We start from the raw sequence: 24,871 nt of genomic DNA, 5'->3' as shown, positions 1-24,871 counted from the left end.
ACCAGGTGTGGACTCTGTGGGCAGGAGAGGCCAGCCTCACTGTGCTCTTCTGAATACATGAGTATGTCCAGATTTCAAATGTGTGTGTGCAGCAATCCTACCTAGAGAGTTCAAGGACATCTTGGTGCCTCTGAAAAACTAATAAGCTCAAGGACAGATAGAATTACTTGGTATGATTGCCTCTTGAAGTCGCTTCTAAATGATGTGTTTTTAGAGCCTATGAAATGATGCAGGATAATTATCCTGGCATGGGTCCCCTGGTTGCTGCACTGACTTGGGTGTTTCTGTAAACCCTGGGAGGTGACATTGCAGATGGCCACACCTCCCAGACACTGGCTTTTCTCTTTGTTCATTTTCTCTGAATTAATTCCTCTTTCCTCTGTCTCTGACTCTTATTTTACAACCAAGAATTATTTTCTTTTTCTTGTAGCTGGTAGACAAATCTAGTAGTGTTTTCTTTCTTTCTTTCTTTTCTTCCCCCCCCTTTGTTTTGATGGTGCTAAAATTTAGAATCTGTCTTCCTGTATTTTTATACATATAACTTCTTATTTTTTTTTTCTTTTTACTTTAGAGACAGTGAGTACAAGAGAGCACATGAACAGGGGAGAGGGGCAGAGGGAGAGACAGAGAATCTCAAGCAGGCTCTGTGCCCAGAATGGAGCCTGGCAAGGGGCTTGATCCCATGACCCTGGGATCATGACCTGAGCCAAAGTCAAGAGTTGGATGCTCAACCAACTGAGCCACCCAGGCACCCCTGTACATATAATTTCTAATGATAATAATTTGTGTCTATGATATCCCAAAATGTCAAATATGCCCAAGAACTAAATACTGTTGCCCATAAATGCCTAGGAAAGTAGAAATAGGAGACATGGCACAAGCAAAAAATGTTTTTGCCCTTTGGGTGTACTTTAAGTGACAGTGTGTCCCTGCTCTCGCTTGCCTTATACCTCTCTCCCTTCGCCCTCAGTTCTTACTCATTCCCGTACCTCCTCTTGTTTATTTCTTCCCTGTTTTCTGTTTCATACACACCTTGGCAGTCTCCTCCTGGCCACATTCCCACCTTGGCTTCTCCTTTCCCTGAAGTTGGTGCGGGTTGGTGGGTTAACTCTCACCTAATCTGTGTCCATGGAATTGTCTGGTCCATTATCCACCAACTGCCCAAGAGTCCTTTTGTTGACAAAACAGAACACCACTGGGGAGACTTGTTGTTAAGGAGTTTCCTCAAAAATGCCGAGCGAAGTATTTGGAAGGAGAACCTAGAACTTCACCCTCAACACCATATTCCCTTCAGTTATTCTTCTTCCAAGAAAAATTTTTCTTCTTCTTCTTTTTTTTTTTAAGAACAATATTTCTTTTGAGAGGCATGTGGTCACTAAAGAAAAGTAAGAGGGGGACCAGCTTTGAAAGTAAAATCCATCCCTTCAGCTCCCAGTGAGTTGGATGACCTCTAATTGCATGGCCTCTCTGTTGGCACAGGCGATAAGACTACCTTCCAGCTGCAGGTTCGACAGGTGGAGGATTACCCTGTGGACTTGTACTACCTGATGGACCTCTCCCTGTCCATGAAGGATGACTTGGACAGCATCCGAAACCTGGGCACCAAGCTGGCTGAGGAGATGAGGAAGCTCACCAGCAACTTCCGGTTGGGGTTCGGGTCTTTTGTAGACAAGAACATCTCCCCTTTCTCCTACACAGCACCGAGGTACCAGACCAATCCATGCATTGGGTGAGTGACCAGTCATCTTTCTGCTGGGTATTTAAGTGTAGGGGGAATGGAGTAGCAGGAAAACTTAGCCCAAAGAAAGGACTAGGGAAGGCATATTGGGGGATGGGGCAGGCTTCAGTGTTTAATCTGATCAGTGATGACCTAGTCCTGTCCCCTCAGCTGTGTGTGAAGACGTGAACTGTTGCAAGGCTGTGGGAAGGCATAACGATCATAGCTCATTTGTTTTCCTGCCTGATGTAGCACTGTTTTCTACATTGAGAGATTTTATGTATGTATGTATGTATGTATTTTTAATTTATTTATTTTTAATTTACATCCAAGTTAGTTAGCATATAGTGCAACAATGATTTCAGGAGTAAATTCCTTAATGCCTCTTACCCATTTAGCCCATTCCCCCTCCCACAACCCCTCCAGTAACCCTCTGTTTGTTCTCTATATTTAAGAGTCTCTTATGTTTTGTCCCCCTCTCTGTTTATATATAATTTTTGCTTCCCTTCCCTTATGTTCATCTGTTTTGTATCTTAAATTCCACATATGAGTGAAGTCATATGATATTTGTCTTTCTCTGATGAGTTTCACTTAGTATAATACCTCTAGTTCCATCCACGTAGTTGCAAATAGCAAGAATTCCATTTTGCTGTTTGCCGACTAATACTCCATTTTATGTATGTGTGTGTTTATGTGTATGTATGTGTGTATATATATGTGTATATGTATATGTGTATATGTGTGTATATATACATATATATGTATGTATGTATATATATGTGTATATGTATATGTGTATACGTGTGTGTGTATATATACATACATATATATATGCATACACATACATACATATGTATATACATACATATACATACATATACATACATATACATACATATATATGTATATATATGTATATACATATATGTATGTATATGTATGTATATGTATGTATATACATATGTATGTATGTGTATGTATATACATATGTATGTATATGTATGTATATATATATGTATGTATGTATATATATATATGTATATATATGACATCTTCTTTATCCATTCATTCATCGATGGACATTTGGGCTCTTTCCATACTTTGGCTATTGTCAATAGCACTGCTGTAAACTTTGGGCTACATGTGCCCCTTCAAAACAGCACACCTGTATCCCTTGGATAGATACCTAGTAGTACAATTGCTAGGTCATAGGGTAGTTCTAGTTTTAATTTTTTGAGGAACCTCCATACTGTTTTCCAGAGTGTCTGCACCAGTTTGCATTCCCACTGGCAGTGCAAAAGAGATCCTCTCTCTCCGCATCCTCGCCAACATCTGTTGTTGCTTGAGTTGTTAATGTTAGCCGTTCTGACAGGTGTGAGGTAGTATCTCATTGTGGTTTTGATTTGTATTTCCCGGATGATGAGTGATGTTGAGCATTTTTTCACATGTCTGTTAGCCGTGTGGATGTCTCCTTTGGAGAAGTGTGTATTCATGTCTTTTGCCCATTTCTTCACTGGATTATTTGTTTTTTGGGTGTTGAGTTTGATAAATTCTTTATAGATTTTGGATACGAAACCTTTGCAAATATCTTCTGCCATTCTGTCGGTTGCCTTTTTGCTGATTGTTTCCTTCACTGTGCAGAAGCTTTTTATTTTGATGAGGTCCCAAGAGTTCATTTTTGCTTTTGTTTCCCTTGCCTCCGGAGACATGCTGAGTAAGAAGTTGCTGCGGCTGAGGTCATAGAGGTTTTTGCCTGCTTTCTCCTCGAGGATTTTGATGGCTTCCTGTCTTAAGTTTAGGTCTTTCAACCATTTTGAGTTTATTTTTGTGTATGGGGTAAGAAAGTGGTCCAGGTTCATTTTTCTGCATGTCGCTGTCCAGTTTTCCCAGCACCACTTGCTGAAGAGACTGTCTTTATTCCATTGGATATTCTTTGCTGCTTTGTCAAAGATTAGTTGGCCATATGTTTGTGGGTCCATTTCTGGGTTCTCTGTTCTGTTCCATTGATCTGAGTGTCTGTTTTTGTGCCATATTTATTTATTTTTAATCTTATTTATTCATTTTGAGAGAGACATAGACAGTGTGAGTGGGGGAGGGGCAGAGAAAGAGGGAGAGAGACAGAATCCCAAGCAGGCTCCATGCTGCCAGCGCAGAGCCCAGAGTGGGGCTTGAACTCACAAAACTGTGAGATCAAGACCTGAGCCGAAACCAAGAGTCAAACGCTAATCCAACGGAACCACCCAGGCGTCCCTCTACATTGAGTGATTTGAGACAATGTTTTCAGTAAGTGGACACCCAGGTTCAGGGAGGGAGCAGGCAGAACATGCCTATGTAACCTTTCCTCTTGCTTGGGGTGAACTGAGGTGCTTGGGGATAAGTGAATTCAAAATCTGTCCCTGTTGTTATGTAAATATAACTTACCTTGACAAAATGAAATGAAGTCCTGGGTTTTAAAGGTATGATTTTGTTTTTTCCAACATAAGTAAAGTACTTGAATTGGAAAATATTTGACAGATTATCAGAGAGCAGGAATTTCTAACTGCCCCAACAAATAAATCCAAAAGTGTGTCGTGATAGAAGCTTATTTCCTGCTTACCTAAATCCAGTGGACACCTCCCTTCCACGCGGTGACTCAGGGACCCTTGCTCTGCCCACCCTGTACTCCTCCATCTTCTACATGTGGCTTTTAGGGTCGTTGTGCCTGGGCAGACGCTCATAGGAGGAGCTTATGGGCCACCAGTGAATAGCCTTTGCCACTTCTGCACTTTATCAGACCCGATGGAGTTCTAGCAATGAGGCTGGAAACCAGTTCAGTTGTGCTCAGGAAGAAGAGGAAACAGGATTGGTGGACAGGACTCTGCCATGGTGCGTTTGTGTGAGGGGTGGAGGGTCACAGCCTTCAACTCCCCCAAGGCAACCTCTACAAGGTTGGTTTGTTTCCTTTCTAGTCTTATGAGTGTTCCTGTAAATGTCAGGATGATGTGGGCAGGATTACAATGAGTGGTAACTGCCAAGTTTTTCTTTCTCATCCCCACATACAACTTTAGTTAGGCTTTGGGATGTAAGACCCCAGAATACTTACTAGATAAGAAGCTGCTAAGACAGATTCTTACCAAGCATCAGGCACTGTACTACATGCCTTGCACCATGTGGATTATCTCATTCAAGTCTGATGGCAGTCTTTTGAGGTCTCCAAGATTTATGTGAGCCAACCAAGGCTTAGGATAAACCACTTACCTAAGATTACACAACTTGTAAGGGGGGTTTGGGGTAAGAGTCCAGACAAACTAGTTTTAGAGTCTGCATTCCCATTAATATGGTGCTTGCTTTTCCCCCATTCAAATCACATGACCGCACAGAGGCTTTACCTGAGTCTGAGGACAAACGCCCATCCCCAAACGACCTGACCTTCAAGGCGCTTGCCTAAGGGTAATGTTAGGTGATCCAACAGTAACATAGCCCCCAAATCTCAGTGGCTCAGCACCATCAGAGTATCTTTCTTGCTTGTACAAACTCTGATGAGGCCTGAACTGGTTTCCACGGCAGCTTTCCTTTCAGCAGTGACTCGGATCCAGGACCTTCCACCTGTGGTGGCATTTTCAGTTCTTGGGTTACTTGGCTGCCCCTGGGGGGAAGAGAGCTGTTCCTAAACCCCTGAGCCTGCCCAGCTCCCCAGCTAATCTTCCACAACCTCAACAGCTCCCAGGCCTGGGTTGGGCTGGGTGGTCAGGATGCAGTGGTGTTTATGCTGGTAATGTATGTTTTCCGGAATCTTTCCTAATTTTCTGTAAATCTCCTAGAAGCTCCCTTAGGTGTTCCCCAGGGGTTGGGAACTGACACAATGGTGGGGAAGACAATAGATAAGAAAAAGGTTTAAATACAAAAGCAATTCTAAAGTCCTTAACTGTGAAGAGGCCTAGGTGTCATCATTTGCTGGGTTTAGCTTCCTCCTGGCCACAGGTGGCCTCTGGCATTATTATTACTTTGGTCCCGTCTCCAAGGCCTTTTCAGCTGAGTCTCAGTGCTGTGACCTGTTGTTGGAGTTTTGCTTCTTACCAGGTACAACAGCAGCTTAACCAAAGCCTTTTTCAATTCATCCCTAAGAGTGATTCTGTCTGCTTCTTTTCACCTCTGCCTTCTGATTGGGCCCTGTTTCTGGACAGACAGGGTGTATCTCCACGGTCACTTCCCCAGGACCATCCACTCACTGTAAGATGTGCTAGATTGGCAGCCCAGAGAGGATGGAGGGGACTATCTCTGGAGACTCAGCATTCAGATATTCAGGGTTATCACACACAATTTATCCAGAGTCCCTCTTGAAGGCCTGGAAGGCAGAACCAATTGTAGACTTAAAAGTCTTCTCAGTGAGCACAGGCACCCTGAAAGACTCGCAAGGTAGGAAATCTAGTGAAGAACGGGAGTTCTGAAGGAAACAGCAGGGCTGAGTCATGCAAATCTCTCTTCTGTAAGCTGGGCACCGCATCGGGGAGTCATTCTGGCTCAGTGAGCAGGCTGAGGTTTATCTCCGCACGGCCAGGCAGTGGAATGCATGTGGTGTCCTGGGTCCCAGAGATTCCCGCTGTTCCTGGGGAGAACAGCGAACGGTGGCTGTCCCTATACCTGATCCAGCCTGTGTGTGCTTTGTTAGAAGATTTGACCAAGAATAGCCAGGATTTCCAGGTTTTCTAGAACAGCGGGCAGGTGTATTGGAGCTGGGCTTGTACCACATGCTCGGCCGCTGCTGTCCTTACCACTCTTCATGTCGCACAGCTGGCCCGCCTCCCTTGTCTGCCTTTCATCCCTGGCCCGGTGCACACTGCCTGCGATCCTCGTCTATTCTTTTCCTTCAGCTAGTGCGCAGAGGAGAGTCATGGGGTTCTCCTCAAGCTCCGATGGCCCCTTCAGTTGGATTTTTCTCCCCTGAGGGAGTGGGAACAGCAAGAGCCCCCAGGAAGTTTTGGGAAGATAGAGTCAGGAGTGACTTAATCACCTATGTAGGACACCTCAGAGAAAAGAGAGCTGGTTTTTCATGGGGCTTTCCTGAGGTTTGTCCCTCCTCCTGCTCCAGACGTTTTTGCCAAAGGATCAAAATCCTAGATTCATCCCTTCCTATCTTAGAATGTGCTAGAAATGCCAGGACTGGAGTAAGGAGTAGTAACAGGGCTGCCATAATCGGAAAAAAGGCACAGTATCATTTAATCACCAGATTAAAGATCTGTTTACTTGCTATTTTGAGTAACAGGAAGAGTGTCACTGGGAAAAGTCATGTGGGATTTACTGATGGAGGATTTGAAGGATTAATGCAGCCTGTTATCCCCGGCCCTGAAGACATTTCCTTTTGCTCGAGGTATCGGGCTGTTGTTGAAATACATGTCATGTCTCATTTAGGTGGGACCTAACAAAGCCAAACTCACGGAAACAGAGTAGACTGGTAATTGCTGGGAGGTGGGGGGAACATGGAGATGTTGGTCAAAAGGTACAGACTTCCAGTTATAAGATGAGTATGTCCTGGGGATGTGGCGTATGGCACGGTGATGCTAGTTAACGATATTATACTTGGAACATGCACTTGTATACTTGGAAGAGAGTGAGTAGATCTTAAATGTTCTCACCACACAACAAAAATGGAAATACACATGCAAAAATCTGGGCAAGTAAACTGACATAGTTCATCCTTCATCATTTATGTTTTCCCTTACCCTCCCTGTGTTTCTTCCAAGGGTCATAGTATTCCTTCATCACCTTGATGGTGTTATTTCATTGTCTTCTGGCATGTCCTGTGGCTGATGAGAAGGTGGCTGTCCATCTAATGGTTTTCCTTCTCTCTGGTGGCTTTTAATATTTTCCTGTGCTTTTCATATTCTATAATGATACACATTTGAATGTGTCTAGATTGGATTTGCTTTTATTTACATTGCTCAGAATCTGGTCTGCTTGTTTAATCGGAGAATACGTCTTTATCCTTGAAAATTCTCAGACATTTTCTCTTTGATTCCTCTATCTTCTTAATTTTCTTTCTTTCTTAAAAAGATGTTTATTATTTATTTCTGAGAGAATATGCACACGTGCACACGAGTTGGGGAAGGGAAAGAGTAGGGGAGAGAGGATCCCAAGCAGGCAAGCAGACTCTGCACTGTCGGTGCTGAGCCCGACCTGGGGCTTGAACCCATGACCCGTAAGATCATGACCTGAGCCAAGATCAAGAGTCAGACACTTAACTGACTGAGCCACTGAGGGGCTCCTCTCCTCTTCATTTTCTAACGCTAATTTCCCTAGTAAGAAATTTCTTCTAGTTTACCATTTTGGTTTTTAGTTGGTTAGTCCATACACTGAAGTTTCATATTTGAATTTCACTGACTATAGTTTTTATTTGGTTCTTTTTACAAACTTCTGTTTTTTATATTGTTTTGTTTTCACAGCCTTGTTTTTTTTCTTCTAATAATATCCTGTTCTGACTTTTGGTATGTATTCTTTCCTCTCCTTTAATGTTTTAAATATCCTTGCGTTTACAGTGCTTCAAATCATTCTGTTATCTCTGTTTCTTGAACGGCACATCATTCAGTTTGTTGCATTTGTGGACATTCCTTCATGGTGGTTTGTTTCTCACGGGATCCATAAGTTTGTCATAAGCTCCTCTTCATCCGAAGTGGTTTTCTGGGTGAGGATCACAGCCCCATCCTTGTAGGGCAGTTATGTGTTTGCCTGGATCCTCCGGGTTTCGATGGGACTAGTTTTCCTGTTTATTGTTCCTTTGGGGGTTCCTTCACCATAAAGTAGTGAATCCTGACTTGCTCGAGCCTGGAGTTAACAATTTTTATGGGTGATTCATCTTGCTCTCGGCCCAGAATGGCTCTTCCTTGCTTCTTTCCCAGGCTAGTGGCTGGAATTTGTGTCTTTCATTTTGGTGACAGGGCAGCTCTTTGTAGAGCTTAGCTTTATGAAGAGAGCCCTGTTCCAGTGCTTCATCCGTCCCCGTTAGAATCATGCCCCCAACCCTTAGGACCTCTGTCGGGTCCTGGCACATCCGGGAGCTCTTTGGCATGAGCTCTTACTCCAGGCCCACCTCATCTCGTAACTGTACTCATTTGTTGAATGTTTTTTTTTTTTCCTTCATCTCTGGCAGCTGGGATTTCCCTGCTAAGCTTCCATATTAACATTTACATATGAGCATTTTGAAAAATTATATGTTATCTGGCAGTTCTGTATTTAGACTAAGACGGAGCTGTTTCCAGTCAGCTTGTCCCACAATATTGTCCTGAAGCCATAGATTGTTTTCTGGATTTGCCTGGGTCTAGCGTCTTCAAATTGGAATCACTTTTCATATGTACATGCTCCCCCAAGCAACTTAAGCATATATATTTTACTTACCTTCTTGGTTATAATCCTTGATGGAATAACTCCCTATACATGGCCCCAAACAGGGCTCTACAGACAGACACAGGGTGGGGGTTGGAGCATTTCCTGGAGTTAGACCCCCAAGTGCCCAGACCTTCAGTTCACTCAGTTCTGCCAGAGGTTAAATTAAATAGTCACAGGGGACATCGTATTTTAGTGACTATGGGACATGCGGCAGGATCTGTGTGACAAAGCTGTTTTCCTCGAAGAGATGACTGATTTGGTTGTAGTAAATTCTCTGCCATGAAGGCTTCTCTCTGGCAAACACATTTTCTATTTCCTGATTATTTAATAGTAATTCTCCAAGTAAAAATATATCTACTTAATGTTGTTAGCACGAATAAAAGGGGAAAGGTAAAAAAATGCCAAGCTAATTTTGGTGAGCTTTTCACAGCTTCCCTGGCTTTCTCACTGAACAGCAGTTATCATTCTTTTCCTCTCCTTTCTCTCCTCAACCCACTCGGTCAACTGTGACAACAATCACATTCCCTAAGTCCTGCATAGTAGACCAGAACCACACAGAGAGGAGGAGCGGCTTGAAGGAAGGGAAAATTTGTGTGTTTGCTTCCTCCTGCACCTGTCCATTTGTCAAATAACTACCAATAGGACCTCAGCTCATTTCCTTCTTCTCTCCGGGAATATAATTTCCGTGACCTTCTCTTCATGGAAAAATGAGATGGGAATAAAAAATTTGATGGTCCAGATCATATATAGAAAAGTCTGTCCTGTCCAAGCACAAGGTACAAGTGAAGTCTGAGGAAGAAGGAGAGAGTGAAGCCAAGGGAAGGCAGATGGATGAAGCCTGTAGCTCCCGCCCCCATCCAGAGAGAGTCGTGGCCAGAATGGCAGTGGGGTTGACTCTGTCCAGAGCCGGTTTGCTGCGGTGACTGGTGGATGGAGCAGGCACTGTAGGTCCTGAAGGAGAGTGGAATGGCCTCTTAGAAAGCCAAAGTTTGCCTCTTGTTTGGAGGAAGGGAACCTGTCCAGACCTGCCCTGGCTGCTGCTTCTTGGCTGCAGTTAGGCAGGATTCCCTAGCAGTTGCTAAGCCTGTTTCCCTCTCCATGCACATGGCTTAAGTTGGATTATAACCACCCCACCCCCGCCCATGCCTCTCTGTTAGTGTTGTTGTTGTTTTTTTTTTTTTTCCATCTTTTGTTCTAAAAGAGAGGCTTTCTTAACGTGGCCACAAACTTGCACAGTCTCTTTCAGTCTGCCTTCTCAGCCTCCCCTTGGCCCATCCTCACCTTGTCTGCCCCCGCTGCAGCTTCACTGGCCTTCCTTGTTCTTGGGCTCCCTGTGTTCTCTCCTGCCACGGGGCTCTTGCATGTGTGCTTCTCTCTGGCCAGGACCCTCTTCCCTCTCCCCTCGAGAATCCACTGGTGAAACAATGGAAGGCCTCTCTTCCTGTGTCAGCGACTGCATGTCAAGCTGAGACTCCTAGATCTGTAATTGGAATCTAATTTCCTCCAGGGATGGAACCACTCAGGATCTCTACTGCAGACTGAAGATGAGATCGCCCAGTATTGCAGGAGAAAGATGTGGCATTAACTTACTATTGAGATGCAATACTTGCCTCTTCCCAAATTGCCACATCTAATTTTCCATCTGAGGACAGTTAGCTTCTGAGTGATCTCTGTTGCATTTAGGAGAGCTGGTGGCTTATCATCACAATATTTATAAATGAATGAAGTAGCAGATAGAATGTCTTCATTCCTGTTCCACTAGCTTTTGCTCATGTGCCAGGATGTCCTGCGCGTCTCTGAGTGGGTTCACTCAAAGGGATTCTATGTGATCTTTTAACACATGGCAGCAGCAGAGTTGATGTGGGAAGCTGCTTTCATACAGTACCTCTGTTCAGGCTGCTCTCACTCGACACTGCCCACCTTTCTTAGCCCAAAAGATCCTTCCCTGCTGTGCTGCCCAGGCCATGGTGCCCATGCCACTGGTCCCTCCCATCTTTCAAGGCCCATGGCAGGGCATCTCTGTGACGTATTCCTCTGACAGCAGTAGTCTGCTATTATCTCCTTTTTTCGAACCATTTGTCCATTCCATTCACATACAACCTGGATATGCTGACTTGCCTGTGGTGTAGGGCTTGGCCTTTGTAGAGTAAGAACCATGTTGTCTCTCTCTCTGTGTGTCCCAGGGGCACACAGTAGGTGCTGGGTAAATATTCATTACTGCTGCTCAAGGCACTCAGTGAACACACAGAGTACTTGGTTGCTTAAGATTTACCTACAGTGATGGAAAGTGACTCTTCTCTTCTTTCTCTCTAGTTACAAATTATTCCCAAACTGCGTCCCATCCTTTGGGTTCCGCCATCTGCTGCCCCTTACAGACAGAGTTGACAGCTTCAATGAGGAGGTTCGGAAACAGAGGGTGTCCCGGAACCGCGATGCTCCCGAAGGAGGCTTTGATGCAATACTCCAGGCGGCTGTCTGCAAGGTAACTTTTCTTTCTGTTTCATCTTTACATGTGGGCGGGCGTTGGCCCTGCCGGTAGGAGATGGCAGATTTTGAGCCACCCCAGCCTGTGGTTCGTGTCCATTCTTACATCCGAGGGTGAGCTCAGGGACCTTTGGGGAAACCTACAGCAGTCAAGTCAGCTGGAGCTCAGTGATGGGTCGGGGCGGGTGTATGTCTCTGTTTCAGGGTGTGGCCATGTGTGTGTGACGGGACGCTGTCTTTGCCAGAAGACAGCTGTTCTGCATTTATGCATTAGACTCTTGCTTCTTTTGGTGGGAAAAGGTAAAGTTCAAGCCCTATGCATGAGGCCTGTTGAGCCTTCTGGCCCAGTTTTGGCCAACCTTAAAGATTGCTGGGTTAGCGAATCTGGCTGAAAAAGAGAACTGCATGTCATCTCAGGTTGCATTTCTATTTGTTTTTCTCCAGCTTTTCTGTGGTGTATGAATCCAGAGGGAGGACACAGACCTAGGTCAGAAATGAACCCATGCTCTGAGAGGTTCCAGTCCCAGTGAAATAGATAAATGGAACGTTGGTGATAGCTTTTTGTTTTAATTGAAGTATAGTTGACACATGGTGCATTAATTTCAGGTGTACAACATAGTGATTTGATAAACATATGTATTATGCTGTGTTCATCACAAGAGTAGCTACCCTCTGTCATCATAGTATGTGTTATAATACCACTGACTACATTCCCTATGCTGTGCCTTTGATCTCCGTACATTATTCTTCCCAGAACTGGAAGCCCATACCTCCCACGACCCTTCACTCATTTGGCCCATTCTCCCACTGCCCTCCTCTCTGGCAATCATCAGCTTGTTCTCTGGGTCTATTTCTGCTTTTTGTTTATTTGTTTGTTCATTTGATTTGTTTTTTAAATTCCACATGTAAGTGACATCATATGGTATGTGTCTTTCTCTGTCCGACTTCTTTCATTTAGCGTTATACCCTCGAGGCCCATCCATGTTGTTGCAAATGTCAAGATATCCTTCTTTTTTTGTAGCTGAATAATATTCCATTATATGTGTATGTGTGTGTGCACACACCATTTCCTCTTTATCCATTCATCTCTCAGTGGACACTTGGGGTGTCCCCATATCTTGGCACTGTAAATAATGCTGCATTAAACATAGAACACATAGATCTTTTCAAGTGTTTTCATTTTCTTTGGTCAATACAGTAGTAGAATTACTGGATGATATGGTATTTATATTTTTCACTTTTTAAGGAACTTCCCTATGATTTTCCAGTGGCTCTACCAATTTCTATTCTCACCAACAGTGCATGAGAGTTCCTTTTTCTCCACATCCGCCCTGACACTTGTTAGGTAATAACTTATTCCTAAACTAGTTTTCTACTATCAAAACAACTCAATAACAGCAAGATTTTTAAAAAATATCACTCTTGAATTTGCCATTCCAACACATACTTTCACAATTTTTTCAGAGTGCTCATCACTGAGCATGCCCTCTTGAAAATTTCGGTGGCTCAGCAGTAGGGCGATCGCTGGGACCCCCATGTTTGGGGGAGGGGCTAAAACTCAGTTTGGAGAGGCTGCTGTTCGTTTACCAAGTGGTAAGCACTTAATTAACCACTTACATAGTTTCTGACCTCAGCACGTGTCCAGTGTGTCACAGACCCACTTTTTCTCCACTCCATCCTTGACCTGGTGATAAGAGAGCCACAGTTGTCCTTTCTGAAATAAAAAACTGAAATGGTAGACAGGGAGGGATAAGGGGAAGGAAAAAATGGGAAGAAAGTGTAGTCGTCTGCGGTTCCCTTCTTGGTCCCCCTGCAGCTCTGTCGTCATTCACTGTGTTCTCGGGGCCACCCCTAGAGAAGATGGCCTTGCGGTGGCTGCGCCTCCCTTCCTGGCTGCTGGGCCAGAGCTAAACAGTTTGGTTCAGAGGCCTCTGGTGGTTTGTAGCAGCCCAGGAAAGCCAGACGGAGCATGGCTGGAATGTGTTCAGCTCTCAGTCTTTACAGTGTGTCACAATATAGGCCATTTATGGATTTGCTTCAGAAAGAAAAATTACATTTTTGACTGGCATTCAGACATTGATCATATGAGGCGTTGTCTTCGCAGATATTCTGCCGAATCTCCTTCTTGGCAGGGACAAATAGTGCAGGGAAAACAGGATCCCTCTCGTCTATCTCCCCAGCTCGAGGATTTTGTGGATTTTCTTTTTATGGGGGAGGAAATCATCCTTAGGGCTTGAGGGAAAGAACTCAGTGACAGAACAAAGCCATGTCCAGTTATGTTAATTCTGATAGAGTGATCGGAAAGGCCACGGTTGAATGCCTGAGGCACAGTGGTCTCCGAGAAGCCGCAGGATCTACTCTTGTGTTTACAGAACCTTCCCATACCACCCCAAGCCCATGCAAATCTTCTTCCCTTTGAAAACTCAGTATATCAACACTCCAGCATTTCAGAGATGCTGGCAGATTTCTTAAACCACTGTGTGAATGTACTGTGTGAATTATTGCTCACTTTATGAGTGTATTTCAGTTTTAGGTGTTGACATTTTCCTCTTCTTCCCACCATGGCCTTTGCAATGGCGAGTACCTGGAAGGTTCCTAACTGCTGGGAATTATGTAGTCTATGAGCCAGCAGTGGCTCTCTTAGTATTTCTTTTCATGTGTACTGTCAGTTTCTGCTTGGGGACATTTCATGCAGTTTTTCTTACTTGGAATCACCTATTTATAACAAATGTCATCCTTCCTAGTTCACCACACCCTTACTTATAGAAACCATATATTGGAAGTAGATTTTGGCTTACCTTTTGATAAAAGACCATGTAGCAATCATACCCTTAAAGGACATTTAAAGATCTGAATAATTCTTTTTTTTTTTAATTTTTTTAATTTTATTTTTTTAAATTTACATCCAAATTACTTAGCATATAGTGTAACAATGATTGCAGGAGTAGATGCCTTAATGCCCCTTACCCATTTAGCCCATCCCCCCCCAACCCCTCCAGTAACCCTCTGTTTATTTTCCATATTTATGAGTCTCTTCTGTTTTGTCCCCCTCCCTGTTTTTATATTATTTTTGCTTCCCTTCCCTTATGTTCATCTGTTTTGTCTCTTAAAGTCCTCATATGAGTGAAGTCATATGATATTTGTCTTTCTCTGACTGACTAATTTCACTTAGCATAATACCCTCCAGATCCATCCACGTAGTTGCAAATGGCAAGATTTTATTCTTTCTGATTGCCGAGTAATACTCCATTGTACATATATTCCACATCTTCTTTATCCATTCATCCATCGATGGACATTTGGGCTCTTTCCATACTTTGGCTATTGTTGATAGTGCTGCTATAAACGTTGGGGTGCATGTGTTCCTTAGAAATAGCACTCCTGTATCCCATGGATAAATGCCTAGTAGTGCAATTGCTGGGTGGTAGGGTAGTTCTATTTTTAGTTTTTTGAGGAACCTCCGTACTGTTTTCCAGAGTGGCTGCCCCAGCTTGCATTCCCAAGGATTTGAATAATTCTTGATAAAGTAAGAGAGGAAGGGAAAGCAAGTAATAAAACAGCATAAACATATGACAACATACTTGACAAACAAAAGAGAGAAGTATGTGGAAAAGATTGGAAGTATATAGACTGAAGTGTTAACAGTGGTTGTCTCTGGTGATAGGATTATGTGTGGTTTTTGTTTTCTCTGTTTTTTTTTTTTTAATTTTATATTTACCTACATTTTCACAATGATTTGGTATGATGTTTTTACTTTTTTTTTTTTTTTTTTTAATTTATTTAGAGAGAGAGCAAGAGAGAGCACTTGAGTATGGAGGGGGCAGAGAGAGAATCCCAAGCAGGCTCCGCACTGTCGGTGCAGAGCCCAACGTGGGGCTCAGTCTCAGAAACCTTGAGATCATGACCTAAGCCAAAATCAAGAGTTGGATGCTTCACCAACTGAGCCACCCCAGTGCCCCTGTTTTGTTTTTGTTTTTGTTTTTTACTTATAATGAAACAGCTCAAACATATGGAAGTAGAACAGTGAAATTAAACCCACGTACCTGTTGTCCATCTTTGCCAGTTACCAACTCCTAGACGATCTGATTTGTGTGCCTAACCACTCTCTCCCATTATTTGAAGTAAATCCCAGATACCATTTATTTCAATGATATTTAGATTTGTAATAATAATTAGATTTTGAGAGTTGTTTTTTTAAGAGTCCTAAGCATTTCTTACTTTGTTTACTGAGTTTTCTGCTGCCTCCTGATTTGGGCAGATTAAAGGTGCTTCCACTGAATCCTGCAAACTGACTGTGACAGAGCCCACAGGCCTGTGAGCTCTGGCTGGAGAGTGGTGTCAGGAAGGCTGGAGCTGGCTGGGCAGCGCATGTGCCCCCCCCCCCCCCCCCCCCCCGCCCCCCAACCTCTCCCCGTGCTCCTACCTCCCCTGAAGGGAGCGACCCTGAGCCCTTGGAGATGATAAGCAGGCCTGTGTCGCAGCTCACAGGGGGCTCTTTGTTCTGGTTTCCTTCTTGCTCTGGTTTTCCTGGGATAGACTGTTAGTTATCAACTTGTGTGATTTAGGAGTATGTTCATATGACTGGCCCTAAATCCCACCTCTGTGGCCCACTTTATATTTCTTAGAAAGCTGTTCTTTGCAAAAAGAAGGAAACTGTTTCTATGTAGGATTCCATTTAGGACAAGGACCCTGATTCTACGAGTGGGAGGAAGTCTTTATCCCGCTCAGGTCACATTGCTGTGAGAGGTCATTTAACAGTGTCCACAGCTAAGGGACACCTCTGTCATCAATGCAGGCATTTTTTCCGCAACACACTGTATCTGGCTAGGCCAGATGAGGGAATGCTCCTGCTCTTAATTTCTTATCCTTACCTAGAAATCTATTCTTGAACCTTCCTTGGTCAAAATAATAATTTCCCTTTACTACTTTTCTTGTTCTTCCAGAACTTACTAGAAGTTGACTGTAAGTTGTTTATTCTGAAATTGTGTGGATAAAAATGTGATGAGTGGTTCAGACTGGAACAAGGACTGCTTTCCTGCTCTCCCTAAACTGGGCCTGTCCCTGGCCTCGGGTGCAGGGGAGGGGTGGCCGAGGTCTTCTGCCTTCCAGGTTGCCAGTCACCACTTTGCTGTTGTTCGTGCTTAAAGAAGTGACCTGCCAGTTTGAGCTTGGCTGGGTGCATCCTGGCCGCACAGGGTTCTATGGGCTGCTTTCAACAGTTAGACAAGAAAATAAGATCTTTGCCACCCAGTACGTTCCCCTTTTTGTTTCAGCATCTAGAACCTCCACATCCTTCAGGCAGACTTCCTGTTTGAACCTTGATTCTCTAATTTTGTATTGTATGTTAGATTTTTAAACCATTGTATATCCTCTCAGAAATAGGTGGATGAGTGAGTCTCAAAGCAAACAAAGGAAGTTTACATGCTGAGTAAAAAGTCTGCAGCATGATCTGAATCCTTTATTCCTTCGCTGGTGTGAGCATTCTGATCTAAAATGGAGACCCGGCTGCAGAATTGCTGGGGGGACAGCTTTACCCTGGCAAGACTTTCTGTAGGAATGCAAATTCTGTGGACCTCTAGAAACAGAATAATTGCTGCCCTTGCTCACCCCTCATCCATGCTCCAGATGTTTTACATACATTATCTCTGATGCTCACAACAGCCCCTCAGTGTATTGGCAGTGGGGGCTGTCCCCTGCTTATGGAGAAGGAAACGGAGTAGGACAAGGATTCATGAAACTTACTGTTAATAAGGAGTAGAGCCATAATTTGAACCAGATCTGATTGATTCTGAGGCCCATGCTCTGTTACCTGGTACCTGGTGCTTTGGGAAGTAGTGACAGTACCCTGCAGAGCAGGGAAGCTCAACTTAGAGTCATGTTGTCCTAATCAAGCTAAGCCTGCTGCTAACTGACTCTGTGGAGGCCAGCTGACCTCTCTGGGCCGCAGAGCATCTGGAAAATGCAAGGAGGTGGGAATGGAAGGGAGATCTCTAGGATGCCCTCCATTGGGCTGGTCGGTGCTATTTTTCATAAAGGACTCCTCCCCTTTTGCTCAGAGCCCTTGATTTTGCCTTTTTGGTCACTCCCTGTTCAGTCTTGAGCCTCAGGCCAGGGAGGGGCTGCCACAGGTACCTATAGAGGTTGGAAAATTCCCCATCCCTGGAATCAGGCACTGCTAGAAGTTTCTACTCTGCCCCCTCCCCTGTCCCAGCCTCCCACAGAGTTAATTTGAGGTTTTTTTGTTTGTTTTTGTTTTTACTTGTTGCCTGATTTCTTTTGTTTATTTATTTATGTATTTATTAGGAACTTTTTTTTTTTCAAGTTTATTCATTTTGAGAGAGAGAGGATGAGCAGAGGAGGGAGAGAGAGAGAGGGAGAGAGAGAGAGAATTCCAAGCAGGCTCCACACTGTCAGCGCAGAGCCTGACATGGGGCTCAGTCAGGAACTGTTGAGATCATGACGTGAGTTGTAATCAAGAGTCAGACGCTTAACCTTAACTGACTGAGCTACCCAGGCACCCCGCCTGATTTCTTTTAGACCTCAGACTTGCATTGTTTTTCCAAGCATGAGTTGAGAAATGTATGGAATTCCTTGAAGAAGGCAGCCATCCCTGACACTTCATGTCACCTGAAAAGGAGTCCCTAACGTGTTCTGTTTTCTCACCATCTGGGTTATCTGTCAGCATGCGTGAACTGCTTCTGCTAGCGGATTGCACCAAGTTTGGGGGGCTTGTTCCAGCCCCAACCTGCTTGCTCTTCCTCTGGCTCAGTGTCTTGGTGAAACACCATGAAAGTATTGAACTTCCTGTGGCCCAGTGAAGCTTTAGGGGCCATGTGTGCAGGTATGCACGTCTTCTGCCCATGCCCATGCAGCTTTTTTGCCAGAGGTGGTGAAAGTTTCTCTTGGCTTTCTATTTTGCAGATGTTTGTGGTTTAATGTGCATTTTTTAATCACTTGACTGTGTCCGGCCCTGAAGTGACGTTTCCTTGTTCTGCCTCGTGCCCATGAACTGTGTTTGGGTATTACTACCCTGCTGACAGCTGCTTATTGACACAAGGGATGGGAACTGACTCAGTTACAATTCAGAACTGTCACCAGGGCACGGATGAGAGTTTTTGTCTCTTGGTCCTCCAGCATAAGCCTGTGTTCCCTGTGTTGAGGGTGTTTTACACCCCTTGGCTCGCTTGACTAATGATATGGCAGGAAAGAAACACCCTGCAGAAAGGTTAGAAGGCCCCTTCGATGACTGAGGCAATATTTCCAAATCTGGTTAGAATGTCAGTTTTGATTTCAAGCGATGGGCTCCTCTGTGCTTTACATGTCCATTTGGCAAAGAGGCAAAGAGACAAAGATTTATTCTCAGGCTCTTCTGGAACTGCTCTCTCCCCAAACCTCTCACCCCTGGCCTCTGCATTCCAGCCAAATGACCTTGAATCAGTTACTCTGACTATGGGGCCCTTTGCACATGCTATTTCCTCTCTTTGGAATACTCCTCCCCTGTATTCCTGCTTCTTTCTTTCTTTCTTTCTTTTCCTTTTTTATTAATAAACTTTATTTCATTTCAGAGCAGATTTAGGTTCACAGCAAAATAGAGCATAAAGTACAGTGTTTCATATAATTCCTGTCCCTGAACCCCCCCATTCCAGCCCCATGGCCCCCCCACCATCAACATCCCTCACCAGAGTGGTATATTTATTATAGTCCATGAACATCATTGTCAGCCAGAGTCCATAGTTAACTTCTGGGTTCACTCTTGGTATTGCATGTTCTGTGGGTTTGGACAAATGTACAATGACATGTATCCACTACTGTTCTATCCTACGGAACAGTTTTACTGCCCTAAAAATCTTTACTTCTCTTCCTCCTTCCTTCCTTTGTATCCCCAAACCTGCTTTCTTGGAATGTGTAGTCTCTGCCTACTTCTGTTTTGGACCTCTACTTGTCTATGTGTCAGGGAAGACTTCCCTGATTGAGCCTTCTGATGAGGTCAGAGCACAAAGCCCTTGGTCACAACTACTTCAGTAGCCATTTTGTTTTTATTTGGGCCACTCCTTGAGTGATGTCTACCTCCTCTCTGAGACAGTAAGCCCCCTGAAGGCAGGGACCCCATCTCTTTTCTCACTGCTGTATTTCCCTAGCACCCAGCACATTGCCTGGCACATAACAGGCCCTCTTTAAACATTTGGTGAATAAACAGATGCTTTGTTCTCACAGATTCCTTTATGCTTCTGAGTTCAGGAACCCACAGGTCACCTGGCTCCAAGCCCGTCCACCCGCCTGTTGTACCAGGCTGCCTCCATGGCATTTACAGTGCTACGTGGACATCCACTGAAGAGAACCAGATGCCATTAGCTGGCAGGACTTTCCAACTCAGCCTAGTCAGTGTATACTGGCAGGTATGATGGGGAAAGCTAAAGAAAGATGGGGAAAAGTCCCTATGGCTTCTGATTTGAGCTTGTAGGGGTTTGATTTGAGCTTGTAGATCCACCGGAAGGTTATAAACAACCGGTTTGTAAACATTAGAGGGAGCCACATGAAATTACTGATATTTGACAATCAATGATATTTGATACTTGACTACTAATAATTTTTCCTGCAAAAATAAGAACCTCATGTGGTTCAGCCATGCCAACATTCCAAATGTTTCTCTTCCATTCAGACTGGACTCTTTCATGGAGTCCACATCAGACATGCTGTATTGTGTGTTGTTGGGGCTTGGGCTCAAAGTAAATGTCTAAATCCTGACTCACAGGCCAAGATTTCTTTTCCCCAAGGAAAGAATTACTGCACTTTTGTCCTTCTTGTGTTTAACCACAGAAAAGATTTTTTTTTTTAACTTTTCATTTGAAAAGTATGCATGGAAGCAGGAAAAACAACTAATGGGAACACGATTATTTTATAAAGTGCCCGAAATAGACTTGAATGTCAGCCTGGTAGAGGAAGCCAATCTCAGAACTAACCTCGGTTTTCCTTATGTGCCATGTTCGAATTCAGACTCGGTCCCCGTGTTCAGATCTGCTGTGGGGTCTGCCTGCTGGCTGGTCAGGTCAGTCCTTTTTCCTTCTTCATTTCCTCCCCACAACTTGTTCTCTCCCCGAGTGCTTGCCCGAAAGGGTAACATACAGTGTTCCGTCATTACTTTTGAAGATCTGTGGAGTACTTACTGCGTGCAGGACACCGTGTTAGGTGCTGCGGGGATGCATAGATGAATGAGCCACAGCTCCTGTCCCTGTGCTCATGACTGTGATTGGATGACAGGTGCTTGTCCAACAACCTGAAATACCAGTGGAGCACACAGCAGAATGCACAGAGACGGCACCTTAGGAGCCGCTGACTGAATCACAGCATCTTCTCCTTCAGTGTCTCCCTTGGTCTCCCTGCCTCTTGGTTTCCAATGCTGATGATGTTATTGATTACCATTGGTTCAGTGCTTTCTGAGAACCCGGCCTTATGCCATGTACTTCACAGGGCTTATTTTACTTAATCCTTTGAGTGTGGTTTTATTGTCCCCTTTTGATGAAGAAACAAGCCTAGAAAGGCAGAGTAATTTCTCAAGGTTGTTACAGCTAGAAATGACAGAGCCAGAGATGGAAACTGTACCCAGCCCCCTTGCTCTAAGGCCGGAGTTCTTAACCTTGACGTTAGAGTGCCTGCAGACTGTTGTGTTCACACCGGAGCAGAGCAGTGGGAGGTGTGTGCTTCCAAAGACAGAAAGTCCTCCTCTAAGGAACCATTACAATTTCCCAGGTAAGGAGGACTGGTACAGTCCCAGGAGAACACAGTTGCATATGCAACTGTTCTCTGGAACTAAGAGTTTCCTGTTTATCAGGAAGCACTTATAACATGGCTCTGGCAGCCCTAAGCACTTTCCAGAGGGACCACTTGTACCGTCCCAAGGTCAGAATTCTGTTGGACCCCAGCCCTTTGAGCAAGCATGCTTATCTTTGACCGTGGCTTTATTATCTGTAAAATGGGGACTCTGATAATCTGCCTTCTCATTCATAATTCAGTGGTTCTGCTGTGGCAAGACACTTTTTCAGGTGGTGGGTCTTTTCCAGCGATAAGGGGGCATGTGGCTGGTGACTCTTCAGTGACAACTGAGGCCCATGTGTTGTATTAATACCTTTATGTTGGGTGAGCATTCACTTTAATTAGATTGCCCTTGAGATCAGAACACTCAGTCATTTAAAGCTAGTGCTTCCATCTTCACTGAAAATGCCCCTGGAATGATGTATTGACTTCAGGCCACCTTGGGGTTTGAACACCATTTACCAGAGAGTGTTGTGAGTATCGCCTCTGAACAAGCAGGCCAGCCCACATTCAGGCAGGCATCCATCAATGTTTCCTAAGGCAGCCGAGCAGGGACATCAGCTTTTCCACATTCCCACGAACCAGGATTTCAGGCCCTTCCTGGCACTTTCCCGTACGGGCGTCATTGAGGCTACCCTCATCGCTTCACATGCCCTGCTGTGGTCCCTGTGTGTAAGCAGGTCACTATGAAATGGATCTGGGGACTGACATGCTTAATTTGAGCTAGTCAGAAGATTCAGCTGCCAAATGCAACACCCGAGTCCCAGCCCTGCTTTCCTCTGTGAGCTCAGATCACATCCCAGGAACTGCATAGGCCCCGGGGGCTGTGTTTAAGACGGACATTGACTGTGAGAGAGTGGAAGAGGGTGAGTAAGTGGATGGTGCTGGGCTTGGAAGCCATATCTTAGAGGGAATGGTTAAAGGTTACCCAGGAAGAGAGATACCTGGAGAAAAGCATAGGTGACCTCAGACATCGTCATAGAAGGGGGAATAGACTCCCCTGGCTATTCAGGGGTGGGGAGGTGCTAGGATAGCTGCAGGGAAGCAGGTTTGAGTTCAAGGCAAGGAAGAATTCTCTAACAAAGATCTCTGCTCTGCAGTGGAGCAGGCTGCCAGATGCCAGATGGGGCAGTGACTGTGTGTGTGGGCCCCCTGCCCACGTAGTGGGGGCACCAGAGGAAAGCTCCATGTACTGGACAGGAGCGAGGACAAGATAACCTCTGGGTTCCTTCCAAACTGCAGGTGCTATATATTTCCTCTGAGTCAGTTTTTGGGCCCAGTAGCCCCTGGTGTGTTTGTTCTGGAGTAGCCCCTTCTAGCTTGTTTTCTGTTACTCTCAGCAGTGTACCCTCTCAGCCGCCTTTGTATTTGGCTGCCATGACCATGAACCCTATCATGCACACTCACTTGTGTGCCAGGCACAGCTTACTTTGACCTGGTGCCTAAAAAAGCTTTCCCTGCTCCCAGTGGCTTTGCCACGGAGCCACCTTGCCATGACGTAAAAGTCTAGGTACAGTGGGGGAGCTGTTAAGAGGGACCCAGGGACAGACTGGAAGTGGACAAGGGAGATGGAAGCCTATTTTTGGTCCCTTGAGTGACCTTCCTCCTTTGTCAGACCTTGCAGTCCCGGATTACGACAGAGAAACCACATCCTCTACTGCCCAGTTCCCGTGCTGTCCTGGGCCAGATGTTAGAGGTAAACAAACCAAGTTTGTCTTCACCCTGGGGAGGAGCCAATTTTTATTTATTTTCTCAAAGCTGGGAAGACCTGGTCTAGTATCTCCGTTCCTGCTTCCCCATTTCTTGGACTCCGGCCTCCTCTTCACCGTTGCACAGAGCCCCAGGTTCCCCTGGCTGACTTCCAGGCCTGGCTGCCTGGGGCCGTCCCAGGAACCATCCCCAGTGACTGCCTGGCCTCGCCCCTCTCCTGCTCTTGCAGCTCCTAGCAGATGGCAAGCGATTCGATAGCTCTTAACTCTTCCCATATTTGGGGGTTTCAAATAAGGTGTTTGCTAGATTGGAAAGCGTACGTGGAGCTGGTGGTACCGTGAGTGTCATGATCGAAGACTTCTAACCTGGCCAGGGAGGGTGTTGGTACCCAGCTCTGATTCTGTCTGTGTGTTCGTTTGCTCCTTTTTCACTGAGTGCTGAGCCTGTGCTGGGCACAGTGCTCTTGTGATTCTGGGGCTTGGGTCCTGCACCCCTTTCTCTTTTCCCTCAGCCCCAGATCTTTGCTGCTTTCTGAGGACAAATTCCCCACCCACTGAGCTTTCCACCCTGGGAAAGAGTTCTTTGGCCCCAGCCCTGGTCAGGCCGGTTGGTCCCCATAGAACTAGAAGGTCTGCCTTCTGGGATGTGGATGGAGTCAGAGATTTGGGGCTTGGTGACGGTTCTCCCAGCCACAGTCTGTGGATGGCTGTGTGTCACATAGTATGGTCACCTACCCATGTGTGTTGCCTGCCTGGAACAGCTGGAATACACGGGGTGACAGTCATACCTCCCTGGCAGAGTGCAGGTGGGTGGCCAGGAGGAAGGCGAGCCTCAGGCTATGCCTGCTAACCTGGTGTGTTAGGAAGTGAAGAGAAAACTCTGGAAATTGTATGTAGCATTGTCCAGGGGCTCTGGTTCAACACAGGAATTGTCTGTAAGAGAGAATTGACAGTTTGGGACAGGCCTGGTGCTGTCATAGAACCAGAGAAAGAAGATAAAAAAGATAATTCCAAAGTTTCTAAAGAAGGCATGTGATCGCCCCATTGTCAGAAATGGGGATGCCTGGAGGGGCGGTTGATCTGGGGGTAAATGTGGTGCCGCGTCTTCCGATTAGTTGAGTTCCAGGTCACAGCAGACACTTTGGTTTTCGGCGCAGACCTGGGAGTAAAGCTCAGGAGAAAGGTCAAGTGCGGGCTGTGATTGTGAGTCATGCAAGTAAATCTCCACAAAGGGAGATGGAGGGGTGGGGAATGTTATCTCTGACCTCATCCACCTGCCGGGAGAGCAGCCAGAGGGGCAGGGGTAGGACAGTGCAGGGGGCTCACAGGAGTTCCCAGTCAGTGCAGAGGCCACAAGAGTGAGGCCCAAGGCCATGGGATTAATTCTTATCCTCAGCTGCACGTTAGGCTCATCCAGGGAGCCTAAAAACCCTAAGGGCAGGGTGGCAGATCGGCCCAGTTAGGTCAGGACCCCTGGGCATTAGTATTGGTGAGGCTCCCTAGAGGGCCCTAAAGTGCAGCCAGGGCAGAGAACCCTGTGTGCATGAGGGAGGAAGACAGGATCCAAGAACTGCTGTCTAGGGGTCATGTGGAGAAGTCTGATTATAAGGAATTGAGGAGAGGAAACAGAGGCCATAAATCTGCCAGTCTTACAAAGAGAAAGAAGCAAGTGAGATTGGCAGAGTAGCCGGGTCACAAAAAGGGTTATTTTAATTGGCTCACGAGCATGTATTTTAGGCACATGGATGGGAACCAGAAGAGAGACTGAGAGAACAACTTCTCCAAAGAGGGC

The 24,871-nt window shown here is 45.3% G+C and overlaps 1 protein-coding gene across 1 annotated transcript in view; it reads left to right on the top strand.

Annotated features, from left to right (window-relative positions):
- The window catches only part of ITGB5 (integrin subunit beta 5), a 121,354-nt gene that overhangs the window by 32,234 nt on the left and 64,249 nt on the right, over window positions 1-24,871 (top strand). The window contains 2 exon segments of the mRNA XM_042955044.1: window positions 1,480-1,729; window positions 11,390-11,558. Coding sequence (XP_042810978.1) covers window positions 1,480-1,729; window positions 11,390-11,558 — 419 coding nt within the window.

The sequence above is a fragment of the Panthera leo genome, chromosome C2, assembly GCF_018350215.1.
Source record: "Panthera leo isolate Ple1 chromosome C2, P.leo_Ple1_pat1.1, whole genome shotgun sequence".
Classification (NCBI taxonomy): domain Eukaryota; kingdom Metazoa; phylum Chordata; class Mammalia; order Carnivora; family Felidae; genus Panthera; species Panthera leo.
Note: the sequence above shows the minus strand (reverse complement) of the source record. Positions and strands in the feature narration are given on the sequence as shown.